Genomic DNA, 24,473 nt, shown 5'->3' on the forward strand with positions numbered 1-24,473 from the left:
CACCCATGTCCTTGCTCCGGCTACTTCTGCCTCAGCGTAGTGGAGCTCTCCAAACGGACACCAGAGGGCTCAGGCAGCCACTCTCCAATCGCTGGCGCACTCCGGAGCCGAAGTCAGTCTGTAGGGGACTTGCTTTCAACTCTCAGCTCCCACTGTGGTCGTCGGCGCACACGAGAACTATTATACGATTCCCACGTTGCAGTCCCCTCCTGGAGCTGCTACCTCGCAGTCTCACAGCACCTCAGCACTGCCAGGGGCCGTTACTGAGCAGTGGCAGCAGCACATTCCTTGTTGCCAAATTGTTATGATGAGTCAATAACAGGTCCATAAAATCTAAAGTAGAATGTAACTCTTTATTGCGTTAATCCTAATAACGATCCCCAGCCAGGGGAAAAACGTCTCAACTGACCTTGATGGAATGTGGACGCTCTAGTTGCTGAGACTCCACATTCCACAGACTGATGTCAGTGAGAGTGTTGTGACAACAGTAACCAAGTTAATGATAAAATACAGTGAACACCTTAGCACATTAATACACAGAGACTTTAAAGTAGTCACCTCTAACTGTCATGATTTGCCGTTTCAGCCCCTTCTTGACTACGTGGTCCATAAGGCATTGCTACATTCCCTCTAAGGCACACTCAACATGGCCGACATTAGTGCGCGAGTACCACTCTAGCGTTTCCAGGAGTTTGCCAGTCCCTTGAAAAAGGACACGCCCCCACGGCGCTTCACGTCTCAACGCTAGACTTCCGAACTTCGGCAAGTGTGCTCGTACTTTCCTGTGCTCTTACCCTCTGTCCAGGATCTTAGAGCTTCTCTTCCTAGTCTCCTTCAGCGCTCCCCTTTATCGAGGGCCTTCACCCGTAGCTCTCGCTCCTTCCTTTGATTCTCCTGGTTCCTTCCTGGTCTCCTTCTTTCCGGGACCGTAGTTGCTTGTGCTCCTTCCTGGAACTGAACGCAGACTCCTTCGGTCAAAGTAAACTACACGAGCTGACAACTGAAGTACAGAACTTAAAGGCGGAAAATGCCGCCTTGAAACAATTCATTCTCTCCAGAGACTCTGCCTTCCAAGAAAGCACCATAGTAGAGGGTATTGTGGACAAATACAACAGAACCACCAAAACATTGTGTTCCTTTCTCGACTCGTGTTTGGTTCACTTTACCTTCAAACCCTACTACTTCTCAACACCCAGAGCCAAGGTTGGCTTTATAATTTCCCATCTTTCAGGAAACGCATTGGCCTGGGCAACACCTCTAGTAAATGCAGGGGACCCACTGCTGGACAACTATGAAGGATTTGTGGTTGCCTTTAAAACTATGTTTGATCAACCTGAACAAGTTTACAGTGCTCAAGAGAGGCTACTGGAGTTTCAACAAGATTCTCAGGATATGTTGTCATACGTCACCCGTTTCAAACAATTGGCCAAGGAGGCTGGTTGGGCTCCGGAAGCCTGTTTTACACTGTTTCGCCGTGGATTGAACGACGAAATTAAGGATGAACTTGCACGGGTAGCCCACCCAAGCTCATTCCAGGCTTTATTGGACTTGTCATTGCAAATTGATTTCCGCATCCAGGAAAGAAAATCTGAAAAGAAAAAGACATGTTCCCTGCCAACAAAGGCCCCATTGGAATATCCCAGTCGTAAGGAGATGACTCCCAGTCCTCAGCCAGATCCTAAACCGATGCAACTTGGCTCCTTACGGGGGCCCATTTCTCCACAAGAAAGAACCCGTAGGATTGAGACGGAGCTATGTATGTATTGTGCATCAGACAAACACCTAGTAAGAAATTGCCCAATAGCTCCTCTGAGGCGTTTGGGAAACGCCAGCTCGTGATCTTGAACGGAGCCCAGTTCAGGAGAAAGATTTGTGCTCCAAGTCTTCTCCAAGTAAAACCTGTCAAACCAGGTGATTCTTCAAGTGTTTCTATCAGTGACCAAGGATGAAACATATCCCGTCCTGGCCTTGGTGGACTGCAGAGCAATGGGGATATTCCTCAATCATGATTGGGCCTTGAAACATCACATTCCCCAAGTCCGCTATCTTCAGGACCCATAACCCAACAAACCACAGAACTGTTACTGTCCATAAACAACCACCAAGAGATGTTACACTTCGACCTAATAAAGGCTGCTCACTATCCGATGGTACTAGGCATGCCCTGGCTTCAAAGACACAATCCGTACATTAACTGGACCGCGGGATCCTTGTTCCTGGGATCAGAGTATTGTCTCTCGCATTGTCTGACTTAAAAGGCTCAACCTTGTGTCCGGGAACCCCAGGAGACTAAGAACCCACCCATTGGTGTGTCTACTGTCACCCAGATACCTGAGTCTTACCAACGATTCTCAGATGTATTTTCTTCAGAAATTGTGCAAGCGTTACCTCCTCAGACCCGAAGACTGTGCCATCGAAACAGATGACTCAGCAGTCATACCATTCGGAAGGATGTTCATACTTTCCGAACCTGAAAAGAGAGCCCTACGTGAATACTTGGACACTAATCTATCCAACCGAACCATTCGCCCATCAAAATCCCCAGCAGGAGCATCCTTATTCTTTGTGCCTAAGAAGGATGCTAACGAACTTCAACCCTGTTTGGACTACAGGGGGCTCAACCAATGTACTCGAAATGACCGTTATCCGCTACCACTCATCTCAGATATCCTAGAAGCGGTCCAAGAAGCTGTGATCTTTACAAAACTTGACCTTCAAGGAGCCTACCATTTGATCCGCATAAGAGAAGGTGATGAATGGAAAACTGCCTTCAGGACACCCTTCGGGCATTTCGAGTACTTGGTAATGCCTTTCGGGTTATCTAATGCACCAGCAGTGTTTCAACAGTTCATGGATAGAGTGTTCTCCGACATGCTGTTCCTCTTTGTCATCATTTATTTGGACGACATCTTAATCTACTCCAAGAACCCAACAATACATCAAGAACATGTTTCTACGGTCCTACAACGTTTACGAGAGAATAATCTACTCGCTAAACCAGAGAAATGCATCTTCCACGTTCCAACGGTTTGTTACCTGGGGTTCATCCTAGGTCCTCGAGGAATCGAAATGGATCCGGCCAAGGTCGACACAATCCTATCTTGGCCCAGTCCCACATATGTAAAAGAGATACAGTCCTTCCTGGGTCTTGCCAATTTCTACCGGGAATTCATTCCTACCTTTTCTGCTATTGTACAACCCATAGTCGCCTTACTAAAGAAAGACGTTTCTTTTAATTGGACTAAAGTCCAAGAATTGGCCTTCCGTGAGTTAAAACAAAGATTTACTCGAGGTCCCATCCTGGCACAACCTGACATTGACAAACCCTTCCTGGTGGAAACAGATGCCTCAGTGTTAGGACTTGATGGTCGTGTAGATGATAAAACCTCCGTCCCCAAGTACCACACGAGCAAAATAGCAATATTACTGCTCGTGCAATCTTTGAGGCCACATGTGTAGAGTACCGGAAACCTGGAACCAGGAACACCGGAAAGACCCCCCTGACCACTGTAAGGCAAGCAACCAGGTTAGACAATGGAAGCAAACCCAATCAGAGCAATACAATATCACTAAAGAAGGCTTACCCAATGCGGTTGACAGGATACCCAGGATAAGATGAATGGGCAGGGGTCTGCAGTAGTCGACGGCGGTAGGCGACAGTTGTTACACATAATGGCACTCTAGTTGGGTGGTACTAACACCTGATGCAGGAGAAAAAACATGAGCCAAAGGCGGAGCCAGGAGAGTCGAAAAACAGTCCAGTAAACAATCCGAGGTCAGAGCACCAAGAGATAATGTCAAATACAGAGGAAAATCCAATAACAATTCCAATGGAAGGCCGAGGTCAAAAATCCGAGTAAGTTGCCAGAACAAATGCAGAAGTACCAAAGGAAGGCGAAGAGGAATCGGGGAAGCAGTCCGTGGTCGAGATAATCAAGAGCAACAAAATCCGTGAGAACGCAAAACAGTACTAACGAGGTCAGCTGTGAAGCGCTGAATGCGTTCCTTTTGAATATGAAGGTGATCACATGATTCAGTCACTTGACCATGCTCCGTGCATCGTGGATTGTTTCTTTACGTGCAGCTCCTTGACACGTGACGCATGCTCTGCGTCTCACTGCTCCAACAAGGTCCCTTCCTGGTCATGTGGAGAATTGGGTGACGAGCCCAATGGCGCCGGTGCCTCGGGCGCCCGGTGGCAAGCTGCCACGGCATTCACCAATGTAGGAAAGAGGACCGCACTGGGCACACTGGACGCAGGTCCTTCCGAGAGCGGCAAGTGCCGTCGCCCACTCGCCGTCGGCAGACCTGCATAGGTATGTGGGACCTAGTCTGTCTAGGAACCTGAAGTTTTTGTTGTTTCACTAACGGGGGTGTGACAGAGCCCCCCATCAAAGGCTCATGACCCCATGGGCTGGAAGGGTGATCCCTATGGAAACGGCCCACTAACAGCAGGGCATGAACATCGGAAGAGGGAACCCAAGATCGGTCTTCCGGACCATAACCCAGCCAGTCTACTAAGTACTACAGACAACCCCTAAAGAGACGTGAACCCAGGATGGCGCTGACCTCAAATTCATCTTGGGACTCTACAGAAACAGGAGCAGGAGGAGAGACAATGCGAGTTGGATCAGGGCATGGCTTAAGTAACGAGGTATAGAAAACCGGGTGCAATCTCCAGCTTGAGGGGACAGCGAGGCGATAAGCCACGGGGTTCAGGACCTTGGAGACCCGATATGGGCCGACAAAACGTGGGAGCAATTTACGGCAACCGGGTATGTGCAAATGGCGAGTGGACAACCAAACCCGTTCACCCACACGATAGGCAGGGGCATCAGTCCTCTTCCTGTTAGTAGCCGTTCTCACGGAAGCCTGGGCTTCTTGAAGATGGATGAGAGTCTGGGCATGGACTGAGGTCAGGTCATGGGCACAAGCGTTAGCAGCAGGAGTACTGGTGGGGCAAAATCGGGGAACGTTAGAGGGCGTGGGTGTTGGCCATAAAGGGAGTAGAACGGGGAAAAGCCTGTAGAGGAATGTAGAGCATTATTGTACACAAACTCTGCAAGGTAAAGCGAGTTAAGCCAGGTATATTGGTACTGAAGGGATAAACAACGCAAGTACTGCTCTAATGCCTGGTTGACCCTCTCAGTCAGACCGTCACTCTCGGGATGGTAGGCAGAGGAAAAGCATGCATCGATGCCAAGGAGCTTGGTAAGAGCCAACCAAAAACGAGATGTGAATTGTGAGCCACGATCTGACACGATAACTTGTGGCAAGCCGAACAGACAAAAAACAGACCTAAAGAACATCCGGGCCAGGGAAGGAGCAGTAGCAATACCTTTACAGTGCACAAAACGGGCCATCTTGGTGTAGGAATCTACTACAACCCAAATTGTATCGTAGCCTTGTGTACGAGGTAAGTCAGTGATCAGGTCCATCGAGACCGTATGCCAAAGCCTTGGAGGTATGGGCAGAGGTTGTAATAATCCTAGTGTGTGGCCCCTTCGAGTCTTACACTGGGCGCATACTGAGCAGGTATTCACGTATGCTTCCACGTCACGTCGCATTGATGGCCACCAGCACCAGCGTTTCAGCAGATCTAAGGTGCGTCGCTGCCCTGGGTGACCATTGATGAGTGTGTTGTGGGACCAATCCAAGGCTTGATTACGGGTGTCGTTAGTGGGCAAAAACAGTTTCCTTTGTATGAAAGGTAACCCCTCCTGGAAAACCGGATCCCACTCAGTCAGTGCCTGAGGATGGTGTAATACCCATTGGCGAATGGCGGATAACATGGATTGCGAGGAAGTGCAAGCACATACTATGTGTCCTTTGCCTAACAGTGTGTCTGGATAGGATGGAAGAGATACCCCCCCCCTGGTGAACGGGACAAGGCGTCCGCCTTACCATTAACCACCCCTGGCCTGTGTTTAACCACGAAATCATAAGCTGCAAAGAAGAGATGCCAACGGACCTGTCTGCTGTTACCACATTTTAGTGACGCCGGATCCTGCAGGTTCTTGTGATCGGTGTAAACGACTATCTGGTGTTTGGCCACCGGGAAGTGGTGTCTACAAACTTGAAAAGCATCTTTTATGGCAAGGAGCTCCTTTTCAGTGACCGTGTAGTGTGTTTCGGTCGGCGTGAACTTCCTCGAATGGTAAGCCACCGGATGTAGCTGGCCGGTGGTCGGACAAGGCTGGGACAAAACTGCACCTAACGCAAACGAGGCTGCGTCCACCTCCACGATGAAAGGGAGCTCCGGGTCTGGATGTTGTAGGACCGGAGCTGTGGTAAAAGAGGTTTTTAGGGTATCGAATGCCACCTGATGGTCAGTAGACCATTCAAAGGGTACAAGAGGACTTGTCAAGGCTGTTAGTGGGGCAACAATGGAGGAAAAGTTGGAAATGAAACGCCGGTAAAAATTTACAAACCCTAAAAAGGACTGCAGTTGCTTGAGCGTAACAGGGACCGGCCAGTCCGTGATAGCACATATTTTCAACTGGTTCATCGCCAACCCCCAGGTGAGATGTAAAACCCCAGGAATTCGAACTCTTTTGTGTGAAACATACACTTCTCAGGTTTCGCAAATAAAGCGTTCTTTCTGAGTCATGATAACACTTCCCTGACGTGAACGATGTGTTCCTCAAGTGAAGGGGAGAACACTAGTATATCATCTAAATATACCACAACATAAATGTCCAGGATGTCACTAAACACATCGTTTATAAAACGCTGGAAGGTAGCCGGGGCCTTACATAAGCCAAAGGGCATCAGGGTATATTAAAACAATCCCTGGCGAGTGCAAAATGCTGTTTTCCACTCATCCCCATGGCGCATGCGAATCAGGTTGTATGCCCCCTGGAGATCTAGCTTGGTGTAGATGGAAGCATGGGTTCGTTTATCTAAGAGGGTCTAGATGAGCGGGATGGGGTAGCGTTTTTTTATGGTGACTGAGTTTAACCGCCTGTAGTCCACACAGGGATGAAGGTCCCCCTCCTTCTTAGGAACAAAAAAGATGGGGCTGGATGCGGGTGAGGAGGAGGGCCTGATATGGGCCAGGTGTAGGGCATGTTGGATGTACTCCTTCAGAGATACTTCTTCTGATGGTGACAGAGAATAGATACGGCCTTTGGGGATCGATACCTCAGGAACCAGATCAATGGGCAGTCGTACGGCCTATGAGGTGGCAAACCCTCAGCTGATGCTTTATCGAAGACATCGTGGAAATCATAATAAACCGAGGGTACACCCGATAAAGCGGCTCCCACCGTATGTGACACCTCGGGTGACCTGTTCTCCCCTAACGTTAAAGAATCCAATGCCCCAAGAGCTCTCGCAGGGTTGGTAATGCCCTCCTCATCCACCAAACAATAGTGCTGACATACCTCTGACTCAAAGAAAACCTGTCCTGTACCCCAGTTTATAAGTGGGTTATGTTTCCTCAACCATGGAATGCCCAATATAATTCCGAACTGTGGGGTTGATATAAGGTCGAAGGACATTGTTTCCTTGTGGGTCCCCTGGATGATCACCTCCATAGGAGCGGTCTGTTGTTTGATCGGACCGGAAACGAAGGAGGAGCCATCGACAGCCTGTACTGGTTTGGGGTGTAGTTTGGTTATCAATGGAAGATTCATTATCTTGGCCATCGTAATGTCTATGAAACAACCGGTAGCCCCTGAATCTATGACAACGTGTACTGAATGTGAACAATCCCTGGTAGGGTGTAATATGGCCTGGACTATGACTGATCCTACAGGAGCGAAGGTCAGAATGTTCTCGGAGGAGTTCTGTAACAAGCTCGCCTTGTCCCTGTTCTCAAGGGCGAGCTTTCTGAAAACCCGAGTTCCTGTTCTTTGGGCGACGAGGACACTCTTTGACATAATGCCCATTGAGACCGCAATAGAAGCAGGCATTGTCTGTTCTTCTGCGTTCTCGCTCAATCTGGGTGATGGGGTTTCGTATCCCTCCTATTTGCATGGGTTCACTGGTGTTTTCTGGGGAAGAAAGGGAGTGACTGACAGAAAGGCCAGCTTCTGCCCGCCGCTCGGTTCTCCGGGCATCTACCTGAAGTGCTAAATCTACCAGGTCGGAATAAGAGGCCGGGAGAGATGGGACAACCGAGAGGGCATCCTTCATGGCACTGCACAAACCCCGATAAAATACTACTGCTTTTTTATTCTCGGGCCAAGATGTTTCTGCGGATAACTGGTTAAACCGTGTGATGTATTCTATCAGGGTTTGCCTACCTTGAGCTAGATCCAATAATTCCAGATCCCGGGACTGAGCTTTATATTTGGTATCGAATACTTTGGCCATCTCACTCACCAGGAGGTCAAAATCATAGAGAACCGGGTGAACATTTTCCAGGAATGGATTCGCCCAGGTAGCTGCTATGCCTGTCAGGTGGGAAAGCAGAAAGGCTGCTTTAGTGGTTGAGTCGTGGAATACCTGGGGTCGATGGAGAATGTGGAGCTTGCATTGGTTGATAAATGTACGATACTTCCTGGGATCGCCCTGATATTTCTCAGGGCCTGCTAAAGGGAATGGGGTAGGTAGCAACACAGGACCCGGTGGTGTGGGGGGCATGGAAGGGCCCGGGTTTGGGGTTGTGGGATCTCCAAACTCGGAGTCCGCCGGTAGGGAATGGCGGGAATCTTTGTAAGGAATCCAGGCGATGGTGAATGGCAGTTGTGGCAGCAGCCATGTCTGTTCTAAGGGCTGTAACGGCTTGCATTAGAGCGGCCACGGGGTCCCCGGCAGAGGGTTCCATTACCCGGACGACCAAAGAAGGCTTCACAGTCTGTTAGGACTTGATGGTCGTGTAGATGATGAAACCTCCGTCCCCAAGTACCACACGAGCAAAATAGCAATATTACTGCTCGTGCAATCTTTGAGGCCACAGGTGTAGAGTACCGTCAGCCTGGAACCAGGAACGCCGGAAAGACCCCCCTGACCACTGTAAGGCAAGCAACCAGGTTAGACAATGGAAGCAATCCCAATCAGAGCAATACAATATCACTACAGAAGGCTTACCCAATGCAGGTGACAGGGTACCCAGGATAAGGTGAATGGGCAGGAGTCTGCAGTAGTCGACGGTGGTAGGCGACAGTTGTTACACAGAATGGCACTCTAGTTGGGTGGTAATAACACCTGATGCAGGAGAAAAAACATGAGCCAAAGGCGGAGCCAGGAGAGTCGAAAATCAGTCCAGTAAACAATCCGAGGTCAGAGCACCAAGAGATAATGTCAAATGCAGAGGAAAATCCAATAACAATTCCAATGGAAGGCCGAGGTCACAAATCTGAGTAAGTTGCCAGAACAAATGCAGAAGTAACAAAGGAAGGCGAAGAGGAATCCGGGAAGCAGTCCGTGGTCGAGATAATCAAGAGCAACAAAATCCGTGAGAACGCCAAACAGTACTAACAAGGTCAGCTGTGAAGCGCTGAATGTGAGTCAGTACGTTCCTTTTGAATATGAAGGTGATCACATGATTCAATCACGTGACCATGCTCCGTGCACCGTGGATTGTTTCTTTATATGCAGCTCCTTGACACGTGACACATGCTCTGCGTCTCACTGCTCCGACCAGGTCCCTTCCTGGTCATGTGGCGAATTGCGTGACGAGCCCAGTGGTGCCAGTGCCTCGGGCGCCCCCACGGCATTTGCCAATGTAGGAAAGGGGACCGCACCGGGCGCAGTTCCTTCCGAGAGCGCCAAGTGCCGTCGCCCACTCGCCGTCGGCAGACCTGCATAGGTAACTGGCACCTAGTCTGTCTGGGAACCTGAAGTTTATGTTGTTTTGCTAACGAGGCCGCTAATGGGGGCGTGACACTCGTATTACTCCATAGGTGCTGTTCTGAAACAAGAATCGGAAGACAAAAAAGAACATCCTATCGCCTATCTATCCCGAACTCTAAATCCCAGTGAAACTCACTATTCTGTTTTGGAGAAGGAGTTTCTAGCCATCCGACAGAACTTTACTGAATGGCGCCATCTGCTCTTGGGGGCCAAATTTCCGATCCAAGTCAGGACTGATTACAGGAATTTACAAATTCTTCAGTCTTTAGAGTGTAGAAACAGTCGTCAGGCTCGCTGGGCCTTTTTTTTATGCTCAATATCAGTTCCAGATAAACCAGGTTCCTGGGGTGACCAACGTTATCGCTGATGCCTTGTCCAGACGACCGGACTATGAACCAGAGGAAACTTGTGCCCTTCCTAAAATATTTCCCGATTCCGTCTTTGTTGCCCAGGCGAATTCATTATTGGATAATATTCACTCTGCGACACCTTCATCTGATCTCTGGAAGGAATTTCTTGAGACAAATAGATGGGAACTCTCAGTGAAAGATGGATACCTGTTCAAAGAAAAGAGTTTAGTGATACCTACACAAGAACTGAGGTTAAAGATCATAAAACTCGACTCATTCAGAGGAACTTTTGGTGGCCCAGAATGGCCGAAGATGTAAGAAATTACATCCGAGTTTGCGCAATCTGCTGCCAGAATAAGCATGACAATAAGAAACCTGCAGGACTCCTATATCAGCCTGCATTAGCTGACCGTCCCTGGGGGACTATTGCTACTGATTTTATCGTGGAACTGCCTCCTTCCAAAGGCTTTATGTCCATAATGGTGACCATCAACCTGTTTTCCCATATGGCCCATTTTACTCCCTTGGAAAAGCTACCTTCAGCACAAGAAATGGCAGGAATTTTCATAAACAACATCTTTAGACTTCATGGCCTTCCTTCCAAAATCATTTTGGATCGGGGCCCCCAGTACATCTCCCAGTTCTGGAAATATCTGTGTAAAGTGTTAGGCATCCAACGAGCCTTGTCCTCTGGATATCATCCCCAGACCAATGGAATTACAGAACGAGTCAACCAAACACTCGACCAATATCTACGCTGTTTTGCCTCCCAGGTCCAGGATGATTGGTCAGTCTTGATTTCCGTGGCTGAGTTTGCTTACAATAACTCCGATCATACAGCCATTAAGACCAGTCCGTTCTTCTGCTCCCAAATATTTCACCCTTCAGTTTTACCTACTGTGCTACCTCAATCCACCCCAGTTCCATCGGTTGATTCCTGGATAGACAATTTGGTTACAGTACACAAGGATGTGAAAAGTCATTTGGAAAAGGCCAGGGAAAATGTAAAACGATATGCTGACTCCAGGAGAAGACCAGGGCCTAAGTATGCTATCGGGGATAAGATCTGGCTTTCCTCCAGGCTCTTACCTAGACATCTGAGACCCAACAAGTTAGCTCAGCATTTCTATGGACCCTTTACGATAAGAGAAATAATCAACCATGTGGACTTCAGGCTTCAATTGCCCCAATCCTGGAAAAGGATTCACCCAGTTTTTCATACTCCCTGCTGAAACCTTATTTGCATGACACCAGGACCTCTCCTCGACCTACCCCCGTGATCAACAATGACTAGGTTGAATTTGAAGTTGCCAGGATTTGTGACTCAAGATACAGAAGGGGTCGCCTCCAATATTTGGTGGAATGGAAAGGATATCCACCTAGTTAGTGAACATGGGAACCAGTGTCCAACATGAATGCCCCTCGTTTGCTACGACGGTTTCATTTAACCCATCCGGGCAAACCAGGAGGATTGCAGTTTAAGAGGGGGCATGCTGTCATGATTCGCGTTTCAGCCCCTTCTTGACTACGTGGTCCATAAGGCATTGCTACATTCCCTCTAAGGCACACTCAACATGGCCGACATTAGTGCGCGAGTACCACTCTAGCGTTTCCAGGAGTTCGCCAGTCCCTTGAAAAAGGACACGCCCCGTGGCGCTTCCCATCTCAACGCAAGACTTCCGAACTTCGGCAAGTGTGCACGTACTTTCCTGTGCTCTTACCCTCTGTCCAGGATCTTAGAGCTTCTCTTCCTAGTCTCCTTCAGCGCTCCCCTTTATCGAGGGCCTTTGCCTGTAGTGCTCTCTCCTTCCCTTGATTCTCCTGGTTCCTTCCTGGTCTCCTTCTTTCCGGGACCTCAGTTGCTTGTGCTCGCTCCTGGAACTGAACGCAGACTCCTTCAGTCAGAATAAACTACACGCTGGCGACGGAGGATACACGCCCGTGTCTTTACAAGTCCCGAGCTGTCTGGAAAAAGGAAAATAACTAGTCCAAGACTTCAAAAGACAAACAGGTGAGATTTCAGGCAAAGTGTGACACTAACAATAGTCCAGCATCGAAATGCTTGGCAATTCTCCTCTGAACAAGAGTACAGTCAGCAATCCCAGACATGTGTTTCAGCCTTGTTGGGCTTCCTCAGTGAAGTGAAGCTGAACCTAAGGAACAGTGAGCACAGGGTCCACATTTGGATTACCCTTGGGTGCAACCACAAGTTTTACTAAATTGAATGGGAGTATGGGAGCCCCCCTACTGAGAACGAACACATGCCAAACACCCTGTTCTATGGTATGTTTTCCACTCAGAGGGTCTACAATCACGGTTTAGCTCAGAGCAACCTTCACAGAGGAAAAATATCCTTTTGCATATCAGCCTTTGTCCCACCCACAAGGGCAGTCCAGCACCAAAATGCTAGGTAATTCTCCTCTGAAAAAAAATACCATCAGCAATACCAAGCACGTGCTGCGGCCTTATTGGCCCCTAAGGTACAGAGAGCAAGGGGTCCTCGTCTGGATTACCCCTTGTTATTTAGGGTGAAATCTCAAGTTTTACAAAACTGAAAGAAGGACTGCTGTGGATTATTGTGCATTAACCGAATGTGAGAAATCATGGGAAGCAGTAGCTCTATATATATTATCCATTTGCAAAGAAAGAGGATACAGGCAGTGATTACAATCTGTATAGCTCAGTTTAGGAAAAGTTATATTGTTAGTAGATGTATATGCCTAGTGGTGGAATAGGGGAGGCGGATCAAAAACTGTTGAAAATAATGGTTTTAGGCTCTGTTAATATTTTTTATACATACTTCTAAAGTGTCTGTACACTTTGTCACTGTTTTATATCGTAATGACTTTTGCTATGCAATAGATGAAATAAGTGATTGAATAGAGGAACCGATTATCGAGTTGAAGTGACAAAACATTTTCAAACTAGGGAAAAGAAGCAAAATCATAAAGAGTCAGAGGTGTGCCAAAATAATAAGTGGAACTATGACCACTGCTTTAGTGGAGATGATATGTGTATGTGGGGAAGTGCCCGGGGCAGAGCATGGAATAGCACAATTGTTAAGGGCTTGGGGATGGGATGAGTAAAAGAAGAAGGTCCTCTGGGATTCCTTTTCATGTGTGTCTCTCTCTTCAAACAAAATCGATCAAATATTAGGTGTAATCATGAGGGCTTCGGGAGGACTTCCTCCAGAAAGTTCTGCAGAATGTACCAACAACTCCTTAACACAAACTATTACCAGGAACTTAGTGATGACCCTACCATAGGGTACAAATAACTCTGGAACAAATCATCAAACCCACACCAAGCAATATTGAGGAACCCCTCCAACATCTGATACCAAACGATTTACCTCTCGGCATTCTATATGCTCCAAAACATCCACAAACCAGGAAATGCAGGTCAGCCAATCATTTCTAGAGTGAATACATTAACCAAAGCTAAATCTGGATATACTGAACCCATCCTAAAACCTCTGGTGATGGACTCAGAAAGTTTTGTACAGGACACAACATGCATCCTCAGGAAGATCCAAGAGGTGGGGTACTTACCAATATATGTACTCCAGGCCAAGTTGGATGTCACCACACTTTATTCCAAAATTTGACTTGAGATGGAGATGCTGCATGCCAGAGTTTCCTTGGAAGAGAGGACCAAGATAGATAACCCAACCACAGCCATCACAGATCTCATGAGATTCACACTCCCACACAAGACTCCAACTTCAATGGCTTCCTATTTCTCTTTTTTTCAGTTTCACTTTCTATGTATCATTTTTAAATGTCTTAATTCTCTACATCCTAACTATATTTCCGATCATAATTAACTGTCAGCCTTCTCAGCCTCTTCGTTCTGTTTCTTATTTTCTTCTTACTACTCTTCACCCTCCTTCCGCACCCTTCCGTTTTCATTCCTTTGAACTCCTAGATCCCAAAAAATGGAATGCTCTTTCCTTGGAGGTTCATCTCACTCCTACAATGTTTATTTTCAAGAAACGTTAAAAACAACATTAATTTGCTCTTGCTTTTCCATTCTAATGAACTAAATCTGTTTGTAGTCTATAATTGTGTTTTGCATTTAGATTTATGTTGTACTGAATTTTTATATAATTGTAAAGCACTTTGGGTAAAAGCGCTATTTAAAAATCAACACACTAAATAAATATATAAACACTGTATAGACATTTGTAAAAATCCCTTCGGTGATTATAATCTCGTAAATAAAAAAATAAAAAAATACATAAACACTTTTTTCCTCAATGGAAGGCACTGCCTACAAAGGACCAGTATGGCCATGGCCACAAAAATGCACCCACTGTGCTACATTTTTATTAGATCTCAGACAAGAGTCCTTACAAAATCATTCGTAAAAGCCACTGAATACCTGCAATATATTGATTACATCTTCTTGATATGTACAGAAGGCGAACATTCTCCTAACAATTGCATGCCTCACTAAATAGCTTCCACAAATGTATCAAATTCACCATGGAATATTCCAAGAACAGCATACACTCGTTGGATACAACTATCTGTCCAGGGCAAGTTTCCATTCAAGACACACAGAACAGCCTGTCATCTACAGCCAGGCCATCCAGTTTCAACACATACGTTTTGACAGAAAGACAAGGGACAATTAACTTGTCACACTCCATGCATTGCTCTTGCAAATGGTTCACTCAGTCAGACAAATGAATAGGGAATTTGATTGAACATTGAAAATACCAAAATACATCCTGCTACAATACAGAGTCAGCAAAAATACAGAACAGTGCCCTTGTTTGTCATCTTTCATCCAACACTAAAGAAACCAAATAGCATTGTAAGGGACCTGCAACCAATATTTAGCAAGGTCTAGAAGCACCCTTAATTGTATAAAAGCATCCAAAAAAGATATCGCAGTCTCTAATGAGGAATGCATTCCACTACATTAAGAACAAAGAAGACCTGGAACATACCAATACAATGTTAGGGATGCAAAAAGTGCCACCGGATCTGCCATGCCAACCCCACAAAACCTAAAAATACAGCTACAAAAGACACAGAATTGTAGATTGTCCAATGTTGTGTACCTCATCCAATGCAACAGATGCCTGCAATGAAAGTATGCAGTTAAAATTTGTCAGGAGCTGCAAGAATGGATGAACCTACAAAGAGGCACCACCTCAAACCACGAAACAGAAACACCAGTGGGTTGCCACTTCACACGAGATGGGCACGCATTGTGGGATCTCTCTGTGATGGTTTTAAAAAAGGTCAACTGCTGAATAACACACACAGAAGAAAATGGGAGTTAAACTACTTAAAGATTCTTTATCTAAAATACAATCAATGTTTGAACATAGATATAGGTTTTCTGACACACTATGGCCATCTTTGAGCCAAGGATTTACAAGGCAATCACATCAACACAGCCACAGCACAATCCTCAAGTACCACCTCTCACCAACAGCTGTGGGTCACTACCGTGCAAAACTCCAAATGGGTGAAAGACACAGAACATGCAAAAGAGAAATCTTGGGCATCTAAGCCAAAATGGTGGCACCTATTATCGAGCATGAGGCACACTGAGATAACTGCGGATATCGCAATCTTAGAAAATGAATAACTTATTTTGTATCCGTCACATTTTATGAGAACCATGAAGCCATTGAAAATCGAGAGAGATACTAAGATAACATTATACACTAAACCATTTAAACCGTGAGACATATTTTGTATTAGTACCCGGCCAGTGTCAACCAGAATGTAAAACACATTCTGATTGGCTCTCGCCGGGTCGTTACCCGGCCGGAAATTCCTCGGCTGGGATTCCACAGCCATTGTTCCCGGCTATCCCCTCTCCAAGCCTCCACACAGCTGAGAAGCTGCCATCGCCCTCACCGGGGACTCAGGTATGTTTTTTTTTCTTTCCTTCCCCCTCCCCACCCTCCCAACCCCACTTACCTTCTGATTTCTCCTTCGCTCGGGCCTATAACTATGGTAACGCCCCCACCGCTCGGGGCATATTGCTTACGTGTCACACTGCATAACCACCATTACGCGTTAGCAGCTGTATTGAAATCACTACACAGTCCTCACAATACCTAGAGGCTGCAAAACACGCTTTTAGACTATGTGAGGAGAATGCAAAACCCCTTGCTTTCCCATTCTGTACTTCGAAAACTTCCACTTCAAAGTGAACATCAGCACTTTAAGGGAATTACTGGGCCCCATTTTTGTTAAGACTGCCTGCCATTTCACTCTGCACCATCGGATGAAGAAAGAAGTCTATGGCACTTTGAAAGGTTATGTATTGTTCCATCTCTGCATAACATAATCTTTCCAGTTAGTCCAATAAAAGGTATCAAAACCTGTCACTACAAATTCTACAAACTGCAACAAAAACTCTGGGAGGTTTCGATTTTTCTTTCTTTAGCAACCCTGTTATGACGTTTTATATTGTTTGGTGATATGGCATTTTATATTGTTTTATACTTAATCGGTTTCCTTGGCCCTTATGCATCCTCTGGACCTTGACCTCCTACATCAATTCTTCCCAGCTCCTGTCTATCCACAGCACTTTGCATCTGTACACCCTCTGCTCTGAAGGCTCACACTTACACCTCTGTGTACACAGGCCGTGTAGCACTCAACATTCCTAGCACTTCGTCTCTGGCTCACCGACAAGCTAGGATTCCCCAGCCCTCACCCCCTCTTCCCATACCTTTTCTGCACTTGCACGTTCTGAATACTCACAAGGCATAGTAGGTTCGTCCCTCTCCCCTTAAATATTGTGTTGTAATCTATTTCCCGCCCTCGCTCCCTCAGTGCCCTGTGGGCGCTTTGAAACAGTATTTTCTTATTGTATAAGCACCTAACAAGCAAACAATAAATACATAAATTGTTGTACAAAAGATTAGCACTCTTTCAAAGTATAGTAATTCATGGTAAGGAAAACTAACAGCCCAGTAAAATCTATGTTTTGAAAAATAACTAAATTCAGTAGGGTTGGGTGAGTTCTGGATCTTTGAATGTAGCAGAATAGGTTTGCCAAACCTGCTCCTCTTCCCCTATACAGATACTTTGAGAAGATTTTATAGGTCATGATAATGACACAAGGTAGTCCATGAGAAGTTGTTGTTATGTGAACAATAAATGTGCACACTTTTGTACCAAAAAGAAAAAGAAAAGGGATCACACATTAATTCCAAAAGTATTCCTAAATACAAACAATAGTATAATTGTTTTGTCCATTAAGATTCTGCTAGGGTTTTTAGGATGAACACTTTAAATGTATAATGTGATGAATATATGCTTTTTCATATTTCCTAAAATGTGCCTCTTTGAGCTGTAGTACCCTCCACACCTGTAATATGAGATAGAAATAGGAATGTCATTTTATTTAATTTTTTTTGCAATTATTTACAGTGCACATAACCCATAGATATCTAGACCCTAGTTTCTTTGTGGAAGGGTAGGTTATTTATAAAAAACTTTTTTTTTCTTCCCCAGGCGCGGGTCCGGGATTCAAATCTGTGTATGTTCAGCGTGGTCTTGCTTCGAAGACCTGCGCTTTGCCACAGAGCTATCCTGCTGTAATGTCTCACACATTGTTTTAATACTTACCAGCTCAGCACGAAGTTAGTAGCTTAAACGAGCCTATCAAGAAATGTTTCGGGGTATGCTGTAACAGGAAAAGAACAGTTCCAGAACTGTAAACATGGTGCAAAAATCTAATGGAAATATTAACAGTGCAACACAAAAGTAGTGGAACTCAGGTCCCGTTAGTTCCTGCTCACTTGAATCTCTGGATACAAATGACCAAAGTTATGAAACTATTTATTTATTGGATATATAGAGAGAGAGCGAGAGAGAGAGCAAAGAGGCATCTAGAGAGAGATGGGCAAAAGAGAGGCAGCAGTTAATTCAAGAAACAGGGCTGAGTGTTGAATGAGGCAAGAGAAAAGAGGGGGCATTGATGGAAGGCATTAAGATAATGCTAAGGGCGGTGAAGATTTACAATATTATATCAAAAATGCAAAAGCTCCACTTGATGGATAATGGCAGGTGCTGAACTTGTCAAACACCTGGATCTGATTGTAAACACATGCTTAGCAAGTGTCACCCATTGGTTAAACTCTGGTAAGAAGTAGGAGAACGGTTCTAACTAGCCTTGAGAAGCCAACTAGAGCTCAAACCAATGGCAATACTCTTTAAAGAACTAGCCAAAAGGGACCTACTAAGCAAAGGTGACTGTGGCTTAAAAGAGAGAGCATGACATGTAAGACTCTGATTCGACTTTCAACATGGAGCTTCTGTGTGACTTAAACAGCGAATGCATGCTTTCATTTCTGCATCCTATTCCTAGTTAGTCGAATAAAAGATATCACAACCCCCACCTAGAAACACTCTGGGCAAGTTTCGACTTTTCTTTCCTTTCCAATCCTGCTATGGCCTTTTTTAATGTACAACAGATTAGGGCTCTTTTCAAGTATAATAATTCAAAATAGTAGCACATCATCCTAAATGCCGGACAGACGGATGATGACAAACCCCGCACAGCTGGAAAGAATTCACTTGAAGATATGGGCACATGAGAAATGTGTCAACAAGATCTGGGACAGCCTCGTGGACCTCGATTCTTGATTCACTGACCTTATGGACTGCAGCATATGAACTCTAGCTACTCACATAATTTTCCATCCACTTAAACACAACCTCCAGCTTAGTTTATAAGTATACCTCCTTCCCGCCCATTCACATGCCACTCAGACATGGGTGACTGGTAGGGTCTTGGCCACCCTCTCATAACTCTAATGTTACCCATATCTGGACTTTGGTCCCTCCGAGGGCGTTCAACCAACAGCACGTTTGGACCATAATGATGGTGAAAGGCGCTATACAAATGACAAAATGAATGAAACAAATGAATGAATCCCTTTCTAGGTGGAAGGGATGTCTTTGCTCATAACCCCTATCCGAGGAATCGCGAGGATGGCCCTACCCTCTATGTTGAAGTCCCACAGTGCACGTCATGCGAGGTAGGTCTTTTCCCTGTTGCGGCTCTTATGTTCCCCACTTAATTGCAAGGTATGTACCCAGGACTCTATGCTTCTCTTTACCATACCCCCAAACTGTTCTCAAAGACTTTCCTGGGCCATAGAGGATTTGATGTTCTCAGAATCTATAGTTCGGGCCAGTAGCCATGAGAGCGTGGGGGACTGATACATTGGCTCAGAGAAACTGCACATTCCATCCTCATTTCTTGCTAGTGATAGGCGCCCAATGTTGATACTTTGGACTATTATTTTCCATGTACCCCAGATTTATTTGTACAATGTTTGGAATATAATACAATAAAAAGAGAACATAAAAACAAGACAGTCTGAGAAGTAAATAAGAGAGAAAATAAGAAAAACTGCAGTGAAATGTTTAAAAAATGAGGGTTGTGCACATAGATACTGCAAACAAAAGGAAGGCAGTAGAACCTGTGAAATATGAAGGCCTTGGTAGACACAATCTGGCAACACGCCTCTGTGGAAAAAAAACAGCAAAGCTTGTCCCCACAGGCAGTGGTATAAGGGTAATGTGGTGTATAAATTACCTACATCCCCACAATTTTATCTGAACCCAGATACCGAAAAAATTAGTGAATGAAAGATCACGGATCACTCCTCTCTGGATGAACACGCCTCTGTGTGCATTAATTGAAAACTTTTTAAGACCCTCCTCCACTGCCAATAGTAAAAGGGCAGGTTTAGGCAGATGTTTACTGTGAGGCAAGTGCAAGATATTGGGCCTCATTACACGGTAGGCGATAAGGGATTACCGGCACCGGAAAAGTAATCGGTGCCGGTAATCCCTTAGCGCCCTACTACGAGGTCTCTCAGCGGGTCCCTTCCTTAACGTCTGGTCTGACCAGGCGTTAAGGACGGGACCCGCTGAGGGACTTCAGAGCTAATAACGGTACCGCAAATTGCGGTACCGTTATTAGCTCCTTCCCCATTCCCATTGAGCCCTATAGGGGCTATAGGGGCTCAATGGGAATGGGGAATGGTATTTGGAATGGGGACTTACCGACCGGGTCCTCCAGGGTCGGAATGACCCGGTAAATCCCCATACCGCCTACCCGGACCCGGTATGCGATAAGGGAGTAGCCATGCGGTTAATAGCGGCATGGTTACCTCCTACCGTGTAATGAGGCCCATTTTCTCTTACAGAGACATTGAGCCTCATTACGAGTATGGAGGTAGCCATGGTGCTATTAGCGCCATGGCTACCCCATACCGCCTACCGGGTACGGGTTCTGGGTATGGGGACTTGCCGGGTCATTCCAACCTTGGAGGACCCGGTAAGTCCCCATTCTGAAAACCATTCCCCATTCCCATTCGTGCCCCCATAGGGCTCAATGGGAATGGGGAAGGAGCAAATAATGGGCCCACAAATAGCGGGCCCGTTATTATCTCCCTGATCCTTTAGCGGCTCCCAGGATCCTTTAGCGGTAAAACCAGGCGCCCTTAGCAGGACCCGCTAAAGGACCTCGTAATGCAGTGGTAAGGGGTTAGCGGTAACGGCACCCTTACCGTTGTTGTTAACCCCTTACCGCTGAACTCGTAATGAGGCCCATAGATGTGAGGGGGTGTTATGGAGAAAATGCTACCACAGAAAACCAAGGACAAACCTTGATCATTCATTGGCAATTATGGAGAAGCTGATCATAAAAACAAGGCAGTCAAGTGTTGTGAGGAGAATTGTTGTGTCTCCACAGGTTGCATAACTTGCAGGGGTCTGTTCCACAGCAACTGACCTGGACTTCAATGATTTGGTTGTACGTTTATCATTTCAAATTTGTACGTTTGACGGTTTGGCCAAAATGGCTATTTTCTGACCACCATCCCTTTGATATTGCCCAGTTGTTTTTTGCTCTTTTATATGAATGTTGGCTGGTGCTTCCACAGTCTGCCTGTACCCGCTGCCATTCCTCCTCCCATCTTTCTCTTTTGTCCGGCTACTTTCTTATAGCCGCTTTATTTTCCAAAAATGCTCGCCATGGGGTGGTCAGTGCTTAATTTGTGGGGGTGGTTACAGGTGCCCAACACCGGCACTCTTTTTTGGGCACCGGAACTCATGAGGGGCCAGCGCACGTGCAATTGCTTTGTTTTTCTTCCACTTCGCTTTGCTTCGATTATAAATCATTGGAATTTGTCATTCTGATCTCAATCTCTCTCGTGCTTGCAGGTTGCAGGCAATGGCTGGCTTGGCCTGGGAGTGGCCAGCAATAGCAATGAACAACAAACTGTTACAAACAATAGCCAATGAAAACTACCATTCTGTTGTTACTATGCAGTATTTGAAACAGTCTGTATAGTAACGCAGAATGTGCAGTTTTCATTGGCTGTTCTTCTGAGCCAGTGAAATTACATGGTGACGTATTGTTGTTTCCACAGGAGGCAGCGCGGCGCCAGCTTCATTTCACGAGTTACTGTGAAGTGAAGGTGTCGAGGCGTGGCATGGTCGTTCCTGACTTGTGAGAGAGAGAGCCTGCCCTGCTGCACTGCGTGGTGCAGCCTAGGTGCTTCCTGGGGCCCCCTCTGACTGCTTTTTCATTTGTGCGGGTGCCAGTGTGGGCACTCGTCCTGCCCACCTTGAGGCACGACAGGAGACCAAATCCCAGCCGGCAAAGCCGGTAATTCACTTGTTGTTGTGTGCGGTGCAGTCTGAGCCTGTCACAGTCAAGTGATTAGGCAATGAAGGCCCAGGTCGGGGCCCGGGTGGTGGCACGGTCCCCTGTTGGTGTCCTGACTGCCCAGGAGTCAGGACCCCACCAGGGGCCCATCCGTGCCCGGGCTTCTGTCTGTGTGACCTCTGTGCAGTGTTCTGCTGACTGCAGTCAGTGCCAGGCCCAGGCCAATTTCTGTGACCACGGGCTGCCGGCTGCCGCAGACTGAGTCGGATGACTCTGCCGCGGGCAGCCGGGCCTGTGGATTGTGCCCAAAAGTATGTTTTTTACTTTTTTCTTTGAAAACCTGACCTTCCGTGGGGCCGGTGGCCGGGGCCCTGCCCCACAGAAGGTAGGTTTTAAAAGAAATAACTTATTTTGAGTGGCGGCTGCGGCCCATCACTTCGAAAGTGATGGGCCCCAGCTGGCCAAATATACGTTTTTTCTTTTAAAATCTTACCTTCCGTGGGGCTGCTGCGCCGCGCACCTATTTTTGTCATCATCAGGCTCAGCATGGCCGTGGCGGTGGTGGCCCCACGGAAGGTAGCCTAAGTGATTGAGGCAAGGCAGGGCAAAGCCCAGGACCGGGTGGGGCACGGGCGGCAACGTGGTCCCACTAGTGTCTGTCACAAAAGGAATGAAATGTCGTTTGCAATTTTGGCCACTTTTTCATTGGTGCCGAGCCCGACTCGGGACAATTGTATGCCCCAGTCCGACCCTGGATAGCATTCATCTAAGCAAAACATGAACTGTGAATTTTTTCCTGGGTGTTTCTTCCTTTTAATGTTATCGGCCTCATTAGTTCACAAACGAGCTTTAGCGAGGGGACCCGGAACGGTGCACGTATTGGGCTAAAACCGAACTGGCTGCAATTCGCGAGAAAAGCCCATGCAAAGACGAACTTCTGAAATGCCATTAAGGCTTAAAGATACACACATGGAAACTAGACGGTGATAAACATGGTGCACGTGCGCGCTAATCTGTCGTCATAAATAAAAGCACTAGTTGAGTATTCGTGTATAATTCTCAACCGTCTATTGCTGTACTTTCTTTTACATAATTCCGGTGCATGTTTTCTATCCTGATGTGTGGAAACACCAGATGTGGCCCCTTAACCTGGGTACAATACGCTCCGAGCATGTGCTCCGAATGAGAGCACATGCAATCCTCAGATTGGAATCCTCAGATAGGGAGGTGGGTGTCTGTTACACCCCGCAGTTTAGTAAAGTATGTCAAGAACATGTCAGTGGGATGGAGATATCCGAATATGCATTCTTCTCTGGCTCCTGAATATTGGGTGACAAAACATATTTAGTTTGTTAATATGTTTTAAGGTGGAAAGAGGCCCTAAAGCAGAAGTAGCACAGGCTGTTGAGTTCACAACAATGTCTTGCAGAAATGACTTTTTCCAAGTTATACAACACCATGCTCATGCTTGAAGGAAGGGTGAAGGGGGGTGCATTTATGAGATGCGATGACTGATAAGGGCTTGAGAGTAAATTCATTACACAAAACACCTGGCTGATGAGACTGAAGAACGGGCTGCGGGGAGGGTGCTCTTCCTGGAGGTAACCAATTAACAATACTTGGTGTACTTTAACAGACTGTCAGATGGGGCAGAAGGGGTAGAGACAAATACAGTGCAACAGTGACTGAAACAGAATGCTTTTTTATTTATTTGCATTTTTAAAGCACTCACACAGCCCGGGGGAATCGAGGCGCAGTTACAGGAGGAGCATGTCTTAGTTGCGTATTTACTACTAGCCTGTGCCAGCAGTTGCCAAACATGTGACATGGAGCAGCAGCAGTTTGATGGGCTGGTGGTGGGCCGATCTAGGTAGGTCTAGCACTGAACTCACGCGGCCGGCACGCCTGCGCTGAGGGTGGCGCCGTGGCCTGCGCTGAAGGCAGCGCCGTGCCGCACTGCGTGAGGTGTCGCACCCGGCATTATGGGGCCAATATTTTGTGGGCACTGGCACTTATTATTTTACAAATTAAGCACTGGGGGTGGTGTTGGGTATTGGTCAGATTTTCTTCATCGATCCGGCTGATCATGCATCAAATCATTATCATGAGATATGACCATTCTGCGTGACATACAATCTGATCTCTTAAATGCATAAATCTGTGCAAATACCCACTAAACAAAAATAAATTACCAGTAGTATAGCAGAAACAGGAAGTTGGGCAGTGAAATAGCCAGCTGGATCCCCTGCCAGGTTGGGATCAAGTAGGCGATGCCAGGAATCAGCATGACTCCGAGAGTGAAAAACATTTGAACCACAATCCCAACAATCCGGCGCTGCTCCGACCCAACCAGTTCCGTCACTAAAAAACAAACACACAAACAACATTAACTGCAGAAAAGGTTGTTGAATTGTTAAGAAAAGAGCTGTACTTTATCATCAGCAATACAAAATCACAGTAAAAGACTGTTCCAAATAGTTCACAATTCATGCACAAGTGCCTATGTGTTTATGATTAAAATTGCTATCTATAAAAAGATAAAAAACGATCCTTAAAAAGATACTGCATGCTAATACACTAAAGCTGGCATCAACATTAGAGAAATTGGGTTGGTTTAAAATAAGGTGCACTAACAAGGCATTAATGAATGCAGAA

The 24,473-nt window shown here is 46.3% G+C and overlaps 1 protein-coding gene across 1 annotated transcript in view; it reads right to left on the bottom strand.

Annotated features, from left to right (window-relative positions):
* The window catches only part of SLC22A3 (solute carrier family 22 member 3), a 913,774-nt gene that overhangs the window by 455,164 nt on the left and 434,137 nt on the right, over nt 1-24,473 (bottom strand). The window contains exon 4 of the mRNA XM_069607751.1: nt 24,011-24,179. Coding sequence (XP_069463852.1) covers nt 24,011-24,179 — 169 coding nt within the window. The remainder of the gene's footprint in view (nt 1-24,010; nt 24,180-24,473) is intronic.

The sequence above is a fragment of the Ambystoma mexicanum genome, chromosome 4q, assembly GCF_040938575.1.
Source record: "Ambystoma mexicanum isolate Mex_15411 chromosome 4q, UKY_AmexF1_1, whole genome shotgun sequence".
NCBI classification, from domain to species: domain Eukaryota; kingdom Metazoa; phylum Chordata; class Amphibia; order Caudata; family Ambystomatidae; genus Ambystoma; species Ambystoma mexicanum.